The sequence below is a fragment of the Oncorhynchus nerka genome, linkage group LG7 (assembly GCF_034236695.1).
Source record: "Oncorhynchus nerka isolate Pitt River linkage group LG7, Oner_Uvic_2.0, whole genome shotgun sequence".
Taxonomy (NCBI): Eukaryota; Metazoa; Chordata; class Actinopteri; order Salmoniformes; family Salmonidae; genus Oncorhynchus; species Oncorhynchus nerka.
Window position 1 is genome coordinate 57,825,987 of NC_088402.1, and position 22,287 is coordinate 57,848,273.

General features: G+C 45.0%; 1 protein-coding gene across 1 annotated transcript in view; it reads right to left on the reverse strand.

Moving 5' to 3' along the window:
- The window catches only part of prdm16 (PR domain containing 16), a 238,043-nt gene that overhangs the window by 151,134 nt on the left and 64,622 nt on the right, over positions 1–22,287 (reverse strand). Inside the window, 1 exon segment of the mRNA XM_065020662.1 lies at positions 13,159–13,550. Within this exon segment, the coding sequence (XP_064876734.1) occupies positions 13,159–13,550 (392 nt within the window).

Consider the following 22,287-nt stretch of genomic DNA (forward strand, 5'->3'; position numbering starts at 1 on the left):
CCTTTTTTCATGTGCTCTCTCCAGCGTGCTCGATCTCTACCCCTGTCCCCCCTCCCTAACCCTCTTCATCCCCTCCCCTGGCCACTATACTTCAACCGTTCCTCTTCACCGTTCCCCTGTGTCAAAGCAACAATCCCGCGCAGACTGCACTTGGGCCGGGTGCCAACGTGGAGGAGTGAGGGGGACATGATAACAACCAAAAGGGAATTGCTGGAATTGAAACAGTCCTTCTGTAAATAACTTCTGGTATTTTGTGGTATGTTTGGGAACCGGGACTAGTGATCAAGTGCAACCTTCAAAGTTAAAGCGAGCGAAAAAATGACGGCATTACACCCAAGAAGTACTTCAAAACCTGAATCGAGAAAATAGTTGCTTTCATCTCACAAAGGTTTACCGGGAACATTCAACCTCGGGTGTCATGCCGCTCTACGGTGACAATGACAGACAGTCAGAAAGAGTTCGGGACCACATCCTGGCCCGATCTGACACCGATGTCAGTCATTGTCATCGAAGAGCAGTTGAGCATGGGTTGGAAGGTGAAAGTGGTCAGGTCTTATATAAAGTATCCCACCACTGTCGCCCCTCCCCCTGCACATCCAGAGGGAAAAACTGTTGAATGCTTTGCTTGCACTTTATTTCCCAGCCCCTTCCCCGAGTGCCACTGGACAGAGCCAGTCAGGCATCCTAATCCCTCTTCCCTGTCCCTCTCACGCTTGCTCAAGCCTCTCTGACCCCCTCCACACACACACTCCCAAACCCCCCACTTATCCTTCTCTCTCCTTAGGCCCTCCACATTGCCACCAGACGCAGCTCAAACCCAAACTCTTCAGAAATGATTTCGGAGGAGGGGTGGCGGGTGTTGGGGGGAAAAAGTGAGATTTGGGTTTGTTAAAGGTCATGCGGACTTTGTTCCGTCTGAGAGTTTATCTGGGCTACAGCTGCGCAGGACAATGGGGCGCTCGCCGTGCGACAGAAACCCAAGCTGTGCCGGCTAAATTACTTCACTGATAAGGCGGAATTAGAAGCGCCGGGACCCCAGAGCCCAGGAGAAGATCAGGAGACAAAGGGGGGGGGAGACTGGCCAAGGAAAGGAGCGGGAGGAAAGAGAGGGAGGGAAGGGAGAGTGGGGAGGGAGGGGAGAGTGGGAATCAATAAAAAACCTACCTAAAAGTGCATATGCTCTCAGTGTCTTAAAGACAACATTCCACAGTCGCCATGTTGGAATAGATCAGCCACTCAGAAATATTTTAACAAATGACATGTGGAGCATCAATGTTGAACATACTTAGAATGATATTATAGAATATCATATCTACGGTATCAGAAAGTTATAAAGAGATCCTTTTGAAACCTTGAAGACTTTTGGTCGAGAGGGGCAGGTGTGTGTGTTTGTGTGCTGAACACTCAATAGGCCCTGTGGTGATCCATCATATTAGTGTGTGTGTGGGAGGAGGGGGCAGGAGTGCAGAGAGGTGGCGAGAGAGAGAGAGAGAGAGAGAGGGGCCACTGGGATGGTGAGGGCCCTGTCTCTAGCCCCCTACACCACAGGGAAGGAGTGAGTGGACTGGAGAGCAGCTGACTCTGCAATGCTGGAGCACTTAAAGGTTGAGCTAAGTGTGTGTGTGTGTGCGGACTTGTTTGTCTAGTCCTCTGTGTGTTCGTGCGTGCGTGTGTGTGCGTGCGTGTGTGTATGTGCATACGTATGTGTATTCTTATGTGTGTGTGCGTGTTCGTATGTGTGTGTGTGTGTGTTCGTATGTGTGTGTGTGTAGGACCCAAGTTAGAAGGGGAGAGTCTCTAGCCTCTGCATTAAGCTGGAGAGAGAAAGGGCAGCCTAGCTGTGATCCTGTGAAAGGCTCTCTCTCCTCGCTGCATTGTTGCCTCCCGCCAGAAGAGGGTAGATTCACTTATTGGAATTGTATTCTATTTTACATTTACATAATATATTCTAGTATTTCACCATGAAAATATGTGGAAATGTTCTATAAAAATACCGTTTGATTGAGATCCAAGGATCAAGGATATGAGTGTAGACATTCCTCTGGTGCACATTTATCAGAATGACCAAAACGTGAAGTAAATGTAGTAGTCATTGAAAGATGAGCAAACCCCCGAAAGAGTCATTTGTAAATCCCAAAGTGGATATGAGGTAGGTGAGTTGAGCTGGGTTGGGACGTAGTGAATCGCTAAAGTGCTTTGTCATATCAGCTGGCACAGGCACACGGTCACATTGGGGCAGGTCAAGCTCATGCAGCTCAAACAGGATTTCTCTTTATCGCGTCGAATGGTACGGAGTGGAACGGTGCACCACACACACACCAGGCCGGCGGTTTCAGACGTCAGCGCACTTCCTCTAATGAAGAAGACGAAGTGCAGGATCATGAGACAGGCTATGGAAGGACATGGTGATTGAGTGGCTGGGCTGTCCAGTGTTGTGGAGACAAAAGAGAGAAAACAAACGGTTTCACAGCCTCCTCCTCCTGACTGAGCTCACCCTCTCCAACCATTCCAAGTTGAACCCCTAAAAGTCAAATAAGATGATCATACCATTGATCATTAAGCTACTTGATTTGGAATTTTAGGACATCTGTAGGTGTAAAAAAATAAAGAATTGAAAATGATTTGATAAAATATTGAATTAGTTGCATTGAATAACACATTCATGAATGTCAAAAGAGACAGTCAAAATATAAATCATAAGGAAGTGGGGCAAAAAAGTATTTAGTCAGCCACCAATTGTGCAAGTTCTCCCACTTAAAAAGATGAGAGGCCTGTAATTTTCATCATAGGTACCATAATTTGCAAATAAATTCATTAAAAATCCTTCAATGTGATTTTCTGGATTTTGTTTTCTCATCTTGTCTGTCATAGTTGAAGTGTACCTATGATGACAATAGGTCATCTTTTTAAGTGGGAGAACTTGCACAAATGGTGGCTGACTAAATACTTTTTTGCCCCACTGTATATATACACACTGCAGTCACAAAAACTATCAAGTGGTATGATGAAACTGGCTCTCGTGAGGACCACTACAGGAAAGGAAGACCAGAGTTACCTCTGCTGCCGAGGATAAGTTCAGTAGAGTTACGAGCCTCAGAAATTGCAGCCCAAATAAATGATTCACAAAGTTCAAGTAATGGACACATCTCTACATCAACTGTTCAGCGAAGACTCCATGGGCAAAGAAACACGAGCAATGGACATTAGACTGGTGGAAATCTGTCCTTTGGTCTGGAATCCAAATTGGAGATTTTTGGTTCCAACCGCCATGTCTTTGTGAAACGCGGTGTGGGTGAACGGATGATCTCCACATGTGTATTTCCCACCCTGAAGCATGGAGGAGGAGGTGTTATGGTGTGGGGGGTGCTTTGCTGGTGACACTGTCTGTAATTGATTTAAAACTCAAGGCACACTTAACCAGCATGGCTACCACAGCATTCTGCAGCGATACGCCATCTCATCTGGTTTGGGCTTAGTGGGACTATCATTTGATTTTCAACAGGACAAGGCTGTGTAAGGGCTATTTTACCAAGAAGGAGAGTGATGGAGTGCTGCATCAGATGACCTGGCCTCCACAATCATCCGACCTCAACCAAATTGAGATGGTTTGGGATAAGTCGGACCGCAGAGTGAAGGAAAAACAGCCAACAAGTGCTCAGCATTTGTGGGAACTCCTTCAAGACTGTTGCAAAAGCATTCCAGGTGAAGCTGGTTGAGAGAATGCCAAGAGTGTGTAAAGCTGTCATCGAGGCAACTTTGAAGAACACTTTGTTGGTTACTACATGATTCCATATGTGTTATTTCATAGTTTTGATGTCAACACTATTATTCTACAATGTAGAAAATAGTCAAAATAAAGAAAAACCCTTGAATGAGTAGGTGTGTCCACACTTTTGACTGGTACTGTATATATTGATGTATTCCTTAAAGCAAAACAAGGAATACCATAGATGGAAATTCATGTGAAATATGTGCTGTGGAGGAGTTGTGACATATTTACAGATATGGGTTGGACAGGGGAGACAAGAGGGCAAGGCCTGGGATGATTCATGGACAAAAAGCTACTACTCCTGACTTAGAGTCATCTGAGAGAGAGAGAGACAGAGAGAGAGAGAGAGAGAGAGAGAGAGAGAGAGAGAGAGAGAGAGAGACAGAGACAGAGACAGAGACAGAGACAGATTTTTGAAACAATTGTAAATTGACTTTGGGTCCATAAAGAGCGCTATATAAAACCTATGTATTATTATAATAGGGAGGATGAGAGATGCCGAGATGCAGAAAAATAAATAGACTGTATGGGCAACTCAACCCCCTCATTGACAGTGTAGGAGGATTTGACCAAAAATCACTCGACCGACTCCACACCCTTTCCAAAGTAAAGACCAATTTGACATTTCAACAATTCAACACGTTTTTTCAAATGGCATGTCGTCATTATGCTTCACTCCTCGGCCCGTGCTGTTATTCCAAATAGTCAACTTGAGGAAAGAATAACAATCAGTGGTTTGTCTGTTTGCCAGTGTGTGCGAGTGTGTGCGAGTGTGTGTGTTTAGGTGCAAGCTCTCTTTAAAGTGCGTGTGTGGACACCTGGAGAGTGGTTGTTTTAATTAAAACAACGTCCAAGATCTCCAACCTGGTAGAACAATACATTCTCACCTCTGTCGTCTAAATCTGCCGTTATTACGGTGTTGACAGCGTTGTGATCGGAAATAGTAATCACAACAGCCGCGGGGACCCGATTAATAGGCCAGCGTCGCCATTCTCTTTCTTGGAAATGTTTAGGAAATACTTCAAGCCCATAAGAGCGGGTTGTGTGGGGATTGAAAGTTAAACTCTTTCTTTAATTTGGAGGTGGGGTGCAGGGGGATCGGGGGGAGTATCGGCAGGGGGGCTAGGGGAACAACAGAGGGTTTGTCCATGGGGCTCTGACATGTCTGTCTCTGTACAGGTGGTGGTGGAGCTGGTTAGTGAGCTCTCTCTGCTGTGTGTGGCACTTTAAGCTGGGTAAGCCCTCGCCGTATGGGCTGGCTGTGGGGCCGTGCCAAACCCTGCTCTGACCCTTCTCTGACACCTCCTCTTCCACTAACTCAGTCATGCACGTACACGCTCGCTCTCCCTCACACAAGCACGCACAAACATACACTTTTTTTTTTCTCACACGGCAAAACATGGTGGGAAAGCAACAAAAAAAAGCAAGCAGCCGAGCCGAGAAGAAAATGAAAGCAGCTTCATGGCTAATTCATGAAATGGAGGGGGGGGGGGGGTGAACGCTATCATGCAGGACCAAGTCCCATTTCCAAGTGTAAGCATCAATCTAATTAACAACATAAACAGCCTTTGACAAATGTCATCATTTTCTGGCCCGGCCACAGAGCAATATCATTGTCTGCCGTGGCCTGGGGCTAACGCGGCAATGATGTGGCTATTCATCAGGACAGCCATGAATGATGGGTTTTCACTGGGATACAGAGGAGGGAGGAGGTAGGGGAGGGTGGGAGGAATTGGTCAGGAGTTACCTGCTTTTGGCCACCGAGGACAGGGGAGCGAGGAGGGGTATTAAATTAATGTTTAGGAACACATAATCGCCTGAGCATTAGTTAAAGCAAGTCTGTGCGAGCTACGCGCCACGCGGCGGCTAACAGAAGGGAAACGACATAAAGGATGACATTGTTGAAGAGTGAGTGAGTTAAGAGACTGGAGGGGCTGGAGTTTGAGGCTAGACAAGAGACTCTATTGAGAGACAAAGTGGCTCAGAGTCGACGGGAGCAGTGAAACCAATGGCCAAATAATAACATCAACAATTTGGAGGGACAATATTTATTGAGCCGCTCGACCGCTCGATCAAAAATGGATGACTTTCTCTCCCGTTCACTTCCTCCCGAGATACTCTTTCATTTCATCCGGGGGTCTTGAGATTAATTAACAGACGCTGGTAGCGAGTTATGAACAAATGATAAGGCATCAGCGTTCTAATCAAACCTGACATTTAATTTGCTGCTTGCTTCCTCGTTATCAATTACCATGTTCAGAGGGATAATTGACATCGGTTCGAGGGGACGAGAGACGCAAAGAAAATGTTTAAAAAAAAATTATGTGTCTTTCTTTAACAGCTCCTAAAAAGCTGCTGCGATGTTTCTAAGGCAACAGGGCCCATATGTTTAATATTAGATGTAATCTGTTCCACTGGAGTGCTCCGAAGGCTGGGAAAATTGGATTAAATTGGCTAATGGCATGTTTAAAACCTACATAAAATCAACGCGAATGGAAGATAATACAACCTCAGGACTGAAACTGTGGTGTTATGCTTGCTCTGTTTTTTCGTATATATTTTGTTCATGTTTAAACTTGGGTTTATCAGGTATAACCGTGATACAGAAAACCACACAGTGTTGGTCAACAGGGTTGTTAAATACCACAATACTGATATTCATTACATGGCATTTTACTGTGGGAAAGGAAACACAGATGCCAACATTACTCCTTACAATTTGGCAATATTATGATGTACCATCTTAAAACAACCTGGAGATGAATGTACGTAAACAAATATTTAGGTAATATTAATGTCAAGAATAATGACTAATTATTAACTATTGTAATAATTAAGTCCTCATTAGTATCATTGTTAATTACAATATGAATTGTTATTCATATAAATTATCATTATTATATATTTATTCTATGTTACATTACATATAATAATTTAATATAATTAATGCAATATAATTTGACGGTGCTAAACAATGATCCTTTCCTTTGCTTTTTATAAATATACCCAAAATACTGATGCTCTTTTGACCTCGGAGTCGGGCTCTAATTTGATTAGTGAAATACTATGCTCTAATGCTCCATTAACCTGGAGAGCTCATCTCCCATGGCTTCATATTCCCCACGAGGTCTACCAGTCTTGGGTTCACATACTATTCAAAAATTTTCAAGTACTTTTAGCGTTTGCTCTAGTCTGAGTGCTAGATGTGTGGGGTTTGCACTTTTGTGACTTTTCTATTGTTACTATTTCACCAGGCTACAGTAGCGTAGCCAGAAATTCGTTGGTGGGTGGGCCTGCAGAAATTTTGGTGGCCCAAAAAAAGTAATAATGTATAGCTAGTTTCATGCTATTCTACACATTTCGCCACGAGGCTGAGATAAAATAGTGCCGTTTTAAAGATAATTTCCTGCAATTCTATACATTTCGCTATGGGGTAGAGAGGAAATTTGGTGAGGGGTTGGGCCCACCCGCCCGCCCATGCCCACCCAGGCCCACACGGCTGCCAGGCTAGCTCAATCACGCCAGGATAACATATGTGAAATGGTTTCAAGTAGTACTTGCACCCATGTCTCAACATGGTCTACAGAAGAGGTGAAGGTCCACTGGAAAGGAATAGGGCGACAGTCTATGTTCTCTGGATCAACACATGGTATTTATTTTATTTTTTACCCCTATTTTCTCCCCAATTTCAATCTTGTCTCATCGCCACAACTCCCCAATGGGCTCAGGAAGGTAAGGTCGAGTCATGCGTCTTCTGAAACATGACCCACCAAACCTCGCTTCTTAACACCTGCCCACTTAACCCGGAAGCCACCTGCACCAATATGTTGGAGGAAACACCGTTCAACTGACGACCGGGGTCAGCCTGCAGATACCCGGCCCGCCACAAGGAGTCGCTAAAGTGCGATGAGCCAAGTAAAGCCCCCCCAATATATGGTCTTGACTGATAAGAAACAGTGTATTCTTGGTACAACATGCTAAAATCGTCTGAACAGACAACATTTTGATCAATTTGCAGATAAACGCAAACCACACTTGGCTTACTCAGAAACCATTCCCCTCACAGATGAAGGTGCTATCGTTATGGCGATAAGTTGTACATTCTGTTAGTCATCTGACATACAGACATTGGATATTGATTCAAAACCACATCTTCCCACAAAATAGAACAAATATTCAAAGTGAAAACGCATAGCGCGGCCGGTTTCCGCGTATCTGCAGTCGTTTGAATGGGGGGCACTAGCTAATTCCCTCTCTCTGTCAACTACTCGCCATTCCTTTCGGTTTGTCTATTCGGTGTCCCCTAAAGTCCTTGGTGGTTTCTGCCCTATCAGCTAGGTAACATTAGTCTTGTGGCCCGGCTCGAGATAAAAAGCACAAAAAAACACCTCGTCGGCAAACAGACCAAACATGTTGCAAACTGCGCCTTGATCACCCCTAGAGCGCTATCTTGACACATGTTGGGTATACAGGGCTCAGCAATTCCTCCGACACAAAAGGCGAGCAAACAGTGCTGGAGGTGAGCGGTAGGGTCAGGACAGATAAGTGTCAGGGCGGGGCCCAATGTCTTCGCCCGGGTTCCAAGAGGACATTAGCTAGCGTTTTAGCTAGCAAACAAAAGGGCCAACCAAGCGCTGGCGTGAAAAGGAAGCTGTCATCCCAGGGATCAGGGCACAAAAGAATGCAGGCGGAGAAATATGAGCAACGTCCATGGAGCGCTGGGTGTCTGTCACGTAGTCCCGCCGGCTGCCCAAGAGCTCCCATCTAACGCCTTGGCGTATCGCTAAGTCAACAGTAAGGTAAATACGAGAGAGAGAAAAGAACGACAGGCACTTTTTTTTTCTTCCTTTTCTTCACTCTCATCGGATGAATGATGCTGATATGGAAAAACACTCAAACGCTATAAGCACAAACAAAGAAAAAGTCCTAATCTGCCCGGCAACAAAGTCATCCCAAGGTCCTTGAGGGTTCGAGACCCTTTGAAGCTGGGAGGAGGTATGGCCGACAGGTGTCATACACCCGGGTAATGGGACATGTTAGTGTGTGTGTGTGTGTGTGTGTGTGTGTGTGTGTGTGTGTGTGTGTGTGTGTGTGTGTGTGTGTGTGTGTGTGTGTGTGTGTGTGTGTGTGTGTGTGTGTGTGTGTGTGTGTGTGTATATATATATGTGTGTGTACCACATCAATCTGTGAAAGGCATGACACATGCCCCGTCAAAAAGGGTTGCCATTTCAACTTCAACAAGTCTGTGCTGATAACTCATCTTTTTGTAACAAGTTGAAACACTCAAGATGTTTAACAGTGCAGGTCCACATGGCAGGTCACATTAAAAGACTCGACGTTAGTCCCTAGACGATAAAAAAAAAGAGTCAAAGAACGGTATCACATTCACCACAGGACCATTTCAAACACAAATAGTCACTTGCACACAGCAAACCTATGCGATTCACTCGACCAACACCAGCCAGATCAATCACCAGGAGGTCATTACGCCCTACAAAGACTCTCTTAATTGTGCAGAGCTATTTCCGACAATGTGAAGACGCGGCAAGGCGCTTTCCTTTCCGTCTTCACATGGGGAGAGATTTTTATCAGCGACCACTGAATCATTTGTTGACTCGGCACAAGTGCCTTCTTTGAGATAGCAAACACTTGAGATGCAGGACAAAGAGAAAGGGCGAGATGACAAAAGTAAAAGGTGTCGGAGTGACAAAGGCCCTGTCACGGAGTTGACACGCCCTGCAACGGGGTTAGGAGAAGGGTGAGTAAACACCATTAATATAGCTTTGGAAAGGGATCTGCGCTTGTTTGATTTGGGCTTTGCTGCGTTCCCTCGGCAGCCCGAGACAAAACGGAAGATATTTGATTGAGTTATTTGACAGTTTGGATAAGTTTGGATCACGGATCACTAGAGAGACGGGTCTTTGTTCCATCGCTGGGACATCCTTCTGTTACTAACAGTGTGTGGATATGGGGCTTTACGTGTCATTAAACACACACACGCATATGTGAGAATGTATTGTTGTACCACTTTGGAGGATCTTGGACTCTGTTTAAAAATATATATATTTTTTTAACTCTCCAGGTGTCTACACACTCACACTCAAGCGTGCATGCACACACACACACACATTCATTAAAAAACTTTCTTTTTTTTAAACGCACACACTGACACATATAGTATCTATTCATGCAACACACACACACACACACACTTTTCACTTGTGCCCTCTCTCCCAGTGCCCTCTACCTCCCTCCCTTTCCCAGAGGGAGTGTGAGCTGACAGTGGGCTCCAGTGTGTGCTGCGAAGGGGGAGAAGAACAGGAGAGGAGCAGCAGTGTGAACCTCTATTGTACGCCCACCTGCTCCTGTCAATACCTGATCCGGGACCAAACTCTGCTTCCACAATAGGCCGTGTCACTCTGAAGGATCCCTCCCAGTCCCATAGCAGAGAGGCCTTCCAGACAAGGGCCCGTGCGCACAGCTTGATTGAAAATCGGTTCTTTTGCGGAGCCCGGCCGTTATATTATGTTGTGATAAAGGGGAGCATAATAGCTTTTAAATGGATGACTCCGGGTGGCTCTGCCGTTGCAGTGAGGGGAGCGGAGGGACAGGCTGAATGGACGTTGCCCCGAGCTAAGCATCTCCTAGATTGAGCTGTCCGTCTCGGGGAAATGAGTCCGAGTTAACACCTCGGCATCGCCCAACGCCCCGGGACAGACAAGACTGGGCTTCCTTTTCTTCTCTTCTCTGTTCTGTTCTGTTCTGTCCACCTGGATCATTCTCATTATCCAGGAACGGATGGTGGCGGTGGCCGTGCCGTGCTCCAGGGCTGATCACACACAGACGTCAAGAGACATACACGCACACTGAGAGACGCACACACGCGCACACAATTTCTAACACACACACACTCTCACTAACGCTCGCACACCCACCTGAGCTTTTCACCCATAGAGCCCAATTCACACTGCCCATTAACTCTACCCAAGCCTAATTACACACAGACCTCATGCATTCACACAAGTCACACTTAACTCTACATACTACCCAGATATCATTACACACACCTGTCTGTGTCACAACTCTAACCAACACCCATTCAATAGGTGGATCCTGCACGGTATACGATCCTTTCAACTCCCATTCAATTCCCACAATGACGACTCCTAGCGTTAAAACCCTACCCTGAGCAATCTGTAGATAGGATCACGTTTAGACAAAGGAGATCTGGGATCTAATCAAATATTATCTCTCATAACAAGCCCCCCCAACCTATTCAGTTGGGGCTAGAGGGGACAGACTGACAGACAGTGGGCCCCCCTCCATCAAGGCCCATTAACAGCACTGACCTCCCCCCTGCTTTCTTAGTGCCCCATCTCCCCGGTCTCTCTTCTCCCTTCCCTCTCTCTCGCCCTCTCTCTTCCTCTGTTCCTTCCCTCCCTCTCTCTGTAGGCCTGTCTATTTTTCTAAGACCAGAGGCGGTGTGGGGAGCGTTCCTGGAGGAGTTTCGTGATGGCTATCGATGGCTGGGCTGTTATGGCTATCTTTGATAAGGGACCTAAAAGAGAGAGAGAGAGAGAGAGAGAGAGAGAGAGAGAGAGAGAGAAGAGAGAGAGAGAAGAGAGAGAGAGAGAGAGAGACAGGATGTCTCTTCCAAACACAGGCGAGACGACGTCGAGGTGGGATTTCGACGGCGGGAGGAGAAATGTTTGGGACCTGCTGTTGGTGGCGTGCCCAGCGCTGGAACAAACTGATAGGTTTTTTGAAACGGCAAAGAAAAAGGACAGAGCGTGACCTTAGATGGACAGATAAAGCCAATGTAGCCCGAAGGAAAATCACATCACTCAGCAACAACAAAAAAAATCAAATCCAAAACGTGCAAAATAATTGACACACTGTAAACTATGTATTTTGAACGAGGTCCTGACTAGCTGAATTATTGGCTAGAACAGTATTGAAATAAAATACTCATATACAGACAATGATCTCTGTCTGGAGTCTGACTAAGTCATGGAGCTATCAGAACCTCTTCGGTTGGTCATTTTGCCAGGGAGCAGCAGGCCGACCCCTCAGAATCAATGTAAACAATGTTCACCAGTCATTTTGGGCCTGTAACATGAGTGTTGTACAGGGTAAGGCAGGAGCAGCTTACACACAGAAAGAAAGATAGAGAGACAGAGAGAGAGAGAGAGAGAGACAGAGACAGAGACAGAGACAGAGAGACAGACAGAAAGACAGAAAGAGTGAGAGTATAGCTTTCAGAGGGAGAGAGAGAGCGAGAGAGAGAAAGAAAAAAAAAGAGAGGGGGGGCCTATGCGTGCCCCGTAGGTCTAGTCATAATATGAACTTTCCAGAGGAAAACGCTTTCCGTGGCTTTGTGCCATGTAGCGTGTGCCTCGCCTCTCTAATCGGCAAATGTTTCGTCTCGTGTACAGGACTAGAGGAGGAAAAAGAGAAGGAGAGAGCGAGAGCAACTGCATATGAAGGTTGTCTCAGCCAGCCTACATAATGTACGGTACACCCTGTCCGAAGTGGCTGCCTCCAAACTATACCCAACCTTTTTGTGACGTGATTAGCTCAGAGTGCGTAATTACATGTGAAGGAAATGCTGTAAAATATCCGACTATATATGTGATTGACCAAAACGCCAGCCTCCTGAAATGAGAATCCGACCCGGGAAGATTCTGGTCTGATTAGCCTTGCGGTGAAGAGAGACAGAGGGAGGGGGAGAGAGAGAGAGAGAGAGAGAGAGAGAGAGAGGGGAGGAGAGAGAGAGAGAGAGAGAGAGAGAGAGAGAGAGAGAGAGAGAAGGAGGAGAGAGAGAGAGAGAGAGAGAGAGAGAGAGAGAGAGAGAGAGAGACGGAGAGAGAAAATCATTCACTCCATGAGCTTACTGAAGCAACTTCAATATCCTCTAATGTCATGTTGAAATGAAAATGAATAGTTCAATAGGGGCTGGCTGCCTCTTCCATTTCCACATCGTGTGGCGTGACCAAACGGGCGCGCTCCGTTGGACGGATAGGGGGAGGCTGCACCGAAAAGCTGATACCTCCAGTAATCAGTTGGATTTTCCAACGTTGGCGACCAACTCATTTTAAAGAGGGCAACGGTGGTCCAATGGTAGCAGGAGATGCAAATGGAAGGAGTATCTTCGTTTGGCGGCTAGACGGTCTCACCGGGCTAAAAGAGCTGAGGACCAAGAGTCTCAAGCACCGTTCACTTACCTCTCTCAAGGTCGCATAACAGAAAAGGACCCTTAATTCTTCAACACGTTTCTTTCATTCAGGCTCAGTCAGAATATTTACCACTCTCTGTCGGTACTTAAATAAGCCACAAACTGAGCCAAGACGTCCAAAGAACGTAGACAGAACGTCAAAACCACGACCTACCTCCCATCCGAAGGAGCCGTCTTTGACCGTGGCACTCTGCAGTGCGCTGTGAGGTCCGAAGCACTCTCCCATCCCGATCCGAGTTTTGGCCCATATCCCCAGGCCCGCTCCGGGGACCGAGGACTCGCGCAGCTCCAGGTCACTGGGGATGGGAATGTCATCGGGAATGTAGACGGGCACCTCATAGGGCGAGCCTTCCTTGGGCGTGAAGGGGTCCTGGTTGTGGTGATGGTGGCGCCCGTGGTGATGGTGGTTGTTGGGGTGCGGTGACGGGGGTCCTACAGGGATGGGGGACATGATGCTGTCCTCTGTCTCCTCCTCGCCACTCTCGGCCCCTCCCGCCAGGAGGTGGGGCTCTGTCTCGTACATGCTGTCCACTGTTTCGCTGTCATCTGAAAGAGGTGAAGAGAATGAGAGTTAGTTCTGTAGCTTATATTCAACCTTTCTTTAACCACGCAAGTCAATTGTGAATCAGAGGGAAAGAGTGAGAAAGAGAGAGAAATTGCTACAAAGTACATATTACAAGCCTTCAGAGTGAGAGAAATATGTTTGACCTATTCTCTCCAACTCAATCCATGTTGTAAGACACAGTCTCAGCAACAGGACTTATGTACCAATATCACCAAAAGGCTAACTGTTTGTAGACAGGAACTTTATAGACAGAATCACCAATAGAACGTAACCATCTAGGCCCGTTCTACTAACTGACTCACTCAACCAAAACAAGCGAAAGACAGAAAAGCTTAAAAGGCTTCAGCCCCAGTTAGGGCTGCCTGCCCACAGTATTCCTAGTGAGGACATTCCCCACCGTCAGAGGAAGCCCTGATGGGACATGATGTTCCATTCAGTCACAACCACCGCCATTTCCTACAGGGTCATCTTACAGATAATGGGGGGAGAAATGACCCAGGTGTTGCCAGTCATTCGCCAGTTTAGATTAGTCACCTATGTTTGTCACTGTTCTGTGGCTGACAGCATAATTGCGGCATTTGGGATTCCACCGTCCAGAGTCAGTGACGAGCACAAAGAATTAGAGGGGCACAAGTCTAGCTAGACGCACAAACCTCTCCACCGCCGAGTCACGGGCAGATCACTTGGGAGATATACAGACACACACGTTGGAGCAGGAGTTGGAAAGATACGCCACTGAATAAATGAAAATGAACAAAACAAGTCAACGACGAAACGTCTACAGTTATAGGTAGCAGATATCTTTCTGGTGCAAGTGTCATGCCGTAACAAAAAGTGGAAAATCTCCGAATTAAAACCCACGTCAATACCCAGGGGCAGCACTCAAATGTAACAAACCCGTTGATTTTGTTGATACCAAACTCACAACACTTTCTAGGTTGCCTGGACGACGGACGGAGCAGGCAGGCTCTAGCGTGGCAGCGTGGAGAGGAGTGAACAAGTCCTGGTGTCTTTTGCTAGAAGCACTAACTGCAGTTTGCTGTCCAAACACTGGCCGGGGAAATCACTCTGAACTAGGCTCCGCAATTACTGCAGGAGTGTTTCCAATCAGCCGGCTCCCTCCTCCTCACGACCGGCCCTGCCAACAACATAACACCGCTTCAGGACTAGGCTGGCCTGGCGAGGCTGGCCTGGCGCTCGCATCCACAGCCGTTGAACTCTTAAACCAAGTTGAAAACATAAAGACGGGAGATTTAGCCAGTTGAACTCGCTTACTTCTACTTATTGTTTTATTTGTTTGTTTGCTTGTCAGGGACCGTGTACAACATGCTATTGCACCAGATTTAGCTAGATAGATCATTTCAATCTGTAGTTTCTGGGCAGAAAACAATCAACATCAATATTTTATCATAATGATACAACATAACACATTAAATACCAAAATATATTTTTTTAAATGTTCAAATATACATTCGACAATATAAAGACAATATTACATTGGAGTTTCGATGTCCCTTGGTCCTACAGTATCTAACATCTTAAGAGTCACTGTTGATGTGAGGATACTCGACAAACTAGTATGATCCACTTTAGAGCCTAATGACCTAATCAACTTAACGGTTGCAGAAGTTTCAGATCGCAAGCATTTCTCTCCACCTGAGATAACATCTGCAAATATGTGTACGCGACCAATAATCTTTGATTTAACGTGACTTTGAAACATCAAGAGCTGTTCATGATGACCATTATCGCATTTACCGTATGTACAGAAAGTCTCCGAAGTTAGACATTGGAATGAGGAAATTGAGGAGAATGGAATATCGTATAATTGACAGCAAGGAGTATCTGAAATCAATTATCTGCTTTCGCTCCAATAAACGCTTGGGTTTTGGCTCGTAAAATCGAGAGAAAAAAATAATTGCTGAATGAACGGATATGTAAGTCTAGAATGTAAACGTGAACTATGAAAGCACTGTGACAGGCTCCCAGCGACTGGCGAGAGAGAGTCCTGACAGATCTGGGAAACTTGTCATATAAAATCTGGGCAGTAAAACGAAGGCATTTATGACCAATTTTGCGTCATCCAGTGGATTTTTCTTCTTTTCTTTTTTTTTCTCGGGAAAATAAACGTTTTACCCATTTTCTTTAATGATCAGGGTTTCATAGGGGCCCAGACCAGGCGGGCAATTAAGCGAAGGGAAACATGTACGCCAGCAGTAGCTTCCACTTTTCACAGATCAATTAAACTTTTATAACCGCGGCCTATCTGGTGCAGTTTTCAAGAATCAAAAGTGTTTTTGAACCACAAAAAAAAAAAAAATCTCTCTCCTTTTTGCTGGCACCCGACCCATCTAGCGCAATTTGAACAACCGAAGAGAGGGTTGGAAAATCTATTAAATACTGTTAGACTTTAAGAGCCTCGAAGCAGAAACACACAGATCACTACCTCGAAATTGAGCAGCGAGAAGGGGGGGTGGGGGGTAACGTCCCTAATTTTAATGAACAAAACATTATTTGTGTAAGACAGAAACCACTGGAGCGGAGCGCCAAGCGAAAACACAATGTGATTTAAAGGAGACTTGTGGCCAGAAGTTAAGATCCTCCGAGCTCAGTTCCCTTATTCATAAAAATTCACACAAAAAAAAAAGGGAAAGTTAAAATTAATCACCACAGAAGAAAAAAAAATCTTCTTCCCTCCTTTTTTCCCTGTGACATTCTAGTCGATGGCTTGGCCATGTTCGACCATGAAATTCACTACAAATAAAGAGAAAAGAAAAGGAGAGGGGGAGAAAAGTAAGCAGGAACATAATGAAAGGGGCCAGGAAGAGGAGGAGGAAAGTTAAAAAAAGTGACGTGAGACGGCTGAGCCAAGACGTTTTTACTTGCGTGCTTGGCTTTGGTCTCTGAAGAGGAGTGAGATGTTAGCACTGTCTCCCGGAGGGCTGCTTAAAAAACCTCCGCCAGATAGTGCCTTCCTTTCTCCCTCCACCATGTTGTTCTTTCTCTCCCCGTCTCTCTTTTCACGGGGAACTATTTATCCTGATTACATCAGGGGTCAATCATTAATTCGCACCTTGGGGGTCCTGGCGTTGGCTGGGCCCACAATGGGCCGCTTGTTTGGTCCATGTTATTCCACTGGAAACTACCGTGCGTCCAGAGAACCCGGCGACATGAAGGCATCAGATTTATTTGATAAATTGTAAATGCACTCTTTTAAACACCCCTGTTATTGCTAGCCGTGCTGGAAAACAAAGAGACATTGGGTGTACACACACACACACACACACACGGGGACTCCCCCCCCCCGTAAGACGGGTCGTTCTCTCTACACACAAACCAGAACAAGGGGTCAGACTACATCTGAGCTTTAAGATGAGCTGACTTGTTCCTCTCTGTCCCATCATGGATGTTGTTAGTTTTTATTAACGCTCAGCTATTTCATGTTGTAATGATCATTGATCATCTCTGCTATTTCATGTTGTAATGATCATTGATCATCTCTGCTATTTCATGTTGTAATGATCATCGATCATCTATGCTATTTCATGTTGTAATGATCATCGATCATCTCTGCCTTTTCATGTTGTAATGATCATTGATCATCTCTGCTATTTCATGTTGTAATGATCATTGATCATCTCTGCTATTTCATGTTGTAATGATCATCGATCATCTCTGCTATTTCATGTTGTAATGATCATCGATCATCTATGCTATTTCATGTTGCAATGATCATCGATCATCTATGCTATTTCATGTTGTAATGATCATTGATCATCTCTGCTTTTTCATGTTGTAATGATCATTGATCATCTATGCTATTTCATGTTGTAATGATCATTGATCATCTATGCTATTTCATGTTGTAATGATCATTGATCATCTATGCTATTTCATGTTGTAATGATCATTGATCATCTCTGCTTTTTCATGTTGTAATGATCATCGATCATCTATGCTATTTCATGTTGTAATGATCATTGATCATCTCTGCTTTTTCATGTTGTAATGATCATTGATCATTTACATTTACATTTAAGTCATTTAGCAGACGCTCTTATCCAGAGCGATCATCTCTGCTATTTCATGTTGTAATGATCATTGATCATTTCTGCTATTTCATGTTGTAATGATCATTGATCATCTATGCTATTTCACGTTGTAATGATCATTGATCATCTATGCTATTTCACGTTGTAATGATCATTGATCATCTCTGCTATTTCATGTTGTAATGATCATCGATCATCTCTGCTATTTCATGTTGTAATGATCATCTCTGCTATTTCATGTTGTAATGATCATTGATCATCTATGCTATTTCATGTTGTAATGATCATTGATCATCTATGCTATTTCACGTTGTAATGATCATTGATCATCTCTGCTATTTCATGTTGTAATGATCATTGATCATCTCTGCTATTTCATGTTGTAATGATCATTGATCATCTATGCTATTTCATGTTGTAATGATCATTGATCATCTATGCTATTTGATGGATCATATCTCTCAAGAAAGTCTTTACTAACTCGGCATTTCCCGAAAGGATATGAAATATCCTCAAATACTCCCCAAGGATGTCACACACTTGCCCGTTTCAGTGTACTTCAGTGTACTCATACTGAGCCAGCAAACCATGATAATATACTCACAACACAATTAAGATAAGGTTATACAAGTAACAGCTCGTTGAGAGTTCACAGAGCAACAAGACTTATTTAGGACATTGGCGAGAAAGAAACAAACCCGTCCCCCCACTTTATAAAATATATAATTGCAAAAATATGACAAAAAATATATATGAAACATTATCCAATAACAGCAAAACATGACAGATAAAATATTCAATTAGTGATCGCAAGACTCGACTTCAAAAATAACCGTGACATACATTATCTACCTATGAGCATTGAAAATAAATATATAGACGATGATATGTAGGCTAGAGCATAGAAATAAGAATGAATAGAATGGGCTTGGAAGCTCAAACCCGGGCAACTGACTGCCAAGCTCACGGGTAGCCTTGCAATGGCTGCCTGGTATTGTGACGCAATCATTTCCTTTTGTATTTTGGAATATTCCATCAACTGACGCTGGATTGCCATGGTAATGTAGAACGTTCATTCAAATGATGCTAACTGATGTGGCTCATGACAATGGAATGTATATTTTGTAATGTCAGTTGACTCAACAAATCACAGGTCAGATTGAAGGTTACACTTCCTGCTTTTATGTCCTGGCATGGGTACACTTAAAATGGCTGCCGGTCCACCAATTATCCCATCATTGACTTGAATGGAGATGTCTTTTCTATTCATTTCTATTTCATTTCATTTCTATTCTCATTTCTATGGGCTACAGGTATCGTACATGCCACACTATATTAGGGAACGCCAAAGGAAAATATTAAAATGTTATCAAACAATGCAATTCTTAAAATAAAAAACTGACTAAGCAGTGATGACCGTTGCCAGGTGATCAATGTTACCGTAGTAACATTGACGAGTAAAGTGTGATCAAAAGGCCGTTAAAGCGAAAATCTGAAAATCACGGTGTACTACAACAGGCCAACTGTTCTAGGCTCTGTTTATTCAGCCCCACTAAAGAGTTAGACGTGGAGAGATAGAGATCTGCAGCAATTTTCTGCAGTCTGCATCCACTCACGTAAACACATGTTCCTTGTGGCACAGGGACTTGACTCGGTGATGCCGTCTCGTTTTAGTGGAGCAGCTTTGGCACTGGCTGACTTAACTGTGTGGTAGAATGCACTCTTCTTTGTGTGTGTGTGTGTGTGTGTGTGTGTGTGTGTGTGTGTGTGTGTGTGTGTGTGTGTGTGTGTGTGTGTGTAGCATGAAGACTAGTACGGTCAAGTCAAGCTGTACTTTTGTGACATTCAGCTTCCTTTAAATCAAATATGCAGTGTGAAAAATCTCTGCAGCATGTGCGCAATGGCATTCAAATCAAAGCGATTGTTTCGTTTCGTTTCACCCCGTTGGGAACACAATTGCATCACCTCAAATGCGTACAATGTTATTTGCAGCACGGTGCTGGTTCGATTGAATTCTGGATTGCTTCTGGATCAGCTCAGTTGGGCCTGAACTGCAATGAAGGGCCAAATGTATGGTTAACTCTACCCTCTCAAATTCAGTAAGAAAATCCTAAATACATAAATGTGCATTGGACTACAACTGTATGACTACGATAATAAAAAATGAGTGGAATTGGGTGGCTGTTGCTCAGTGATCGGGCCCTACCAGTCCAGTGCACACAGAGACTGTATCATTGTCTCAGAGTAAGTCAATATTTCAATTCCGAAGTCCGTTCCTGATGAAAAGCAAGTATCAAGGGAAAACTGCACAAATATGCAATATTTCCCCCGCCCCAAATATGGGGAGAAAAAGTTCCTCTGGTGGTGGGGGTTTGGGTGGGGGTGTGGAACCATGACAGATATGAAAAATGACCAGGCGGCCCTGTTGCTTAACAAACGTATAAACATTTGATGTGTGTGTGTGGGGGGTACCGCCTAATCTGGTGCTCGCCGCCCCACCTCCCCAATAACCCACAGAATATCGCTCCACTTAGCAGAGTTATTGGTATCGTTAGGGCCACAAACGAGAAACTCTTACCTGTTCCTCTTTAATCAGGCCCTTTGATGATTGGTTCTGTCTTAACAAAGAGCCTTAAATCGGGCCAGATTTTTATGGGAGGAAAAAAGAGAGGCAGCAATAAAATCTAAAGAGGGCAGAGAAAGAGAGACAGAGGGAGAGGCAGAGAGGGAGAGGCAGAGAGGGAGAGAGGGAGAAAGAGAAACGGGAGAAGGAGAGAGAGAGAGGGAGAAAGAGCGAGCGGGCAGACAAAGAGAGAGGGAGAAAGAGCGAGCGGGCAGAGAGAGAGGGGGAGAAAGAGCGAGCGGGCAGAGAGAGAGAGGGGGGAGAAAGAGTGAGCGGGCAGAGAGAGAGAGGGAGAAAGAGAAACGGGAGAAGGAGAGAGAGAGGGTGGAGAAGGTGGGGGAGAAAGGGATGAAACTATGTGTGCGCTTTTCCATGGCGGTGGGTTTATCATGATGACGTACGGTAGGACGGTAGTGAAAGAGAGAGAAAGGGTTGGTGGGAGGAGAGGAGGAGGGGGGAGCTGCACAGGGGATGGTCAACTACAATACTGGCTAGCCTCTCCAGAAACACACACTGTTTCCCCTTGTAAAAGCAACGGGGAACATTTCCAAGTAACACTTAAAGTAGCAATATTGCTTCTCCAGAGCGGGGGCGGGTGCCCGCCCACGGGGGCCTGGGGGTGAGATTTCAGCCCCCCACCCCCCAAAAAAAGAAAGGCCTGGGTTACTTCTGGTGCCTGAAACAAGAAAAGAAACTTCCACTAACTCGGGGCTCTTAAAGCATGACTTGCTGTGGATCCCTCAGAGATCTGACACACACACACACACACACACACACACACACACACACACACGGACACAGCACACATACACATACAGCTCTTTTAGAGAAGCCGCAGCCTGTTTGATAGATGTATGTGTGGGTCCCATCGGTGCCAGCAGGGCTATACTTCGGGATGTGTGTGTGTGTGTGTGTGTGTGTGTGTGTGTGTGTGTGTGTGTGTGTGTGTGTGTGTGTGTGTGTGTGCGTTTCATCTTTACTCAACAGGTTTGGACATGCAGTGGTGAGTATTAAGAGACTTGAACTTGACAACAGGAGTGAGTGTACAATAAATGAATTAGAAGCTTTGCATTTTAAGCGTAAAAACCTACAGGATTCTTCACTGATCGCATTTCTTTCTGCATTCCGAATGGGGAAGGAATCTGTGTGTGCAAGTTGCTCTGATTGGGCTGATATATTGATGTGTTCTTTGTGTTGAGCAGCTGAGAGCTACTACTGCCTGGCCGAGTGAGACAGAACCTCTACAAGCCTCCAGCTAAATGGAAGAGAGCCCCACCTCCTGCAGTGGAGAGCAGGTGTGTGCGTGCGCGTGTGTGTGTTTAGTGTGTATGTTGCGTTTGTGTGTATAATATTTAGTTTGTGTGTGGTTGTGTGCAGGCTTCGTTTAGTGTGTGCATAACGTTTTTTGTGTGTGTGTGTGTGTGTGTGTGTGAGTGCGCGCGTGGTTTAGCGTGTATAACGTTTAGTGTGTGTGTGTGTGAGTCCCCTGCTGTCAGCCACTATATTGGCCCTGTGGTCAGAGGAGCTCCCCAGGGGTTCCAGCCTGGCCTGGCAAGACATTTATTAACAGACCAGATTAATAGCACTGGGAAAATACATTTTCACAAACATGATAAATATTAATAATAATCAATAGCAAGTTACATTTGCCAAATTGAGTTGCAACCATCACCCAGGGGGAGGGAGAGAGAGGGAGGGAGGAGGAAGGGGAAGCGTACAATCCATTCATACAGCCAAAGGGAGAGAGAGGGGACGGCAAGGAGGGATCCATCAGAAGTGAATATGGACCAGCAGAACTGGTTAATGACTGGAGATGGTAGTGCATCACACACACACACTCTACATTGTTTCTGCTGTTAGGATGCACATTCAGCCTTTCCCCAGGTAGAGGATGTTAAAATAGTATATGAACAGAATAATAGAAACATAAATAATAGAACGACCATGGAAGCATGCTTGATTGGGACAATACATATGTGTGTTGGCTGTGCCGATTCACCAGACATATGCAATTCACACTGGTTATTTCCTCCGGTGAATAGA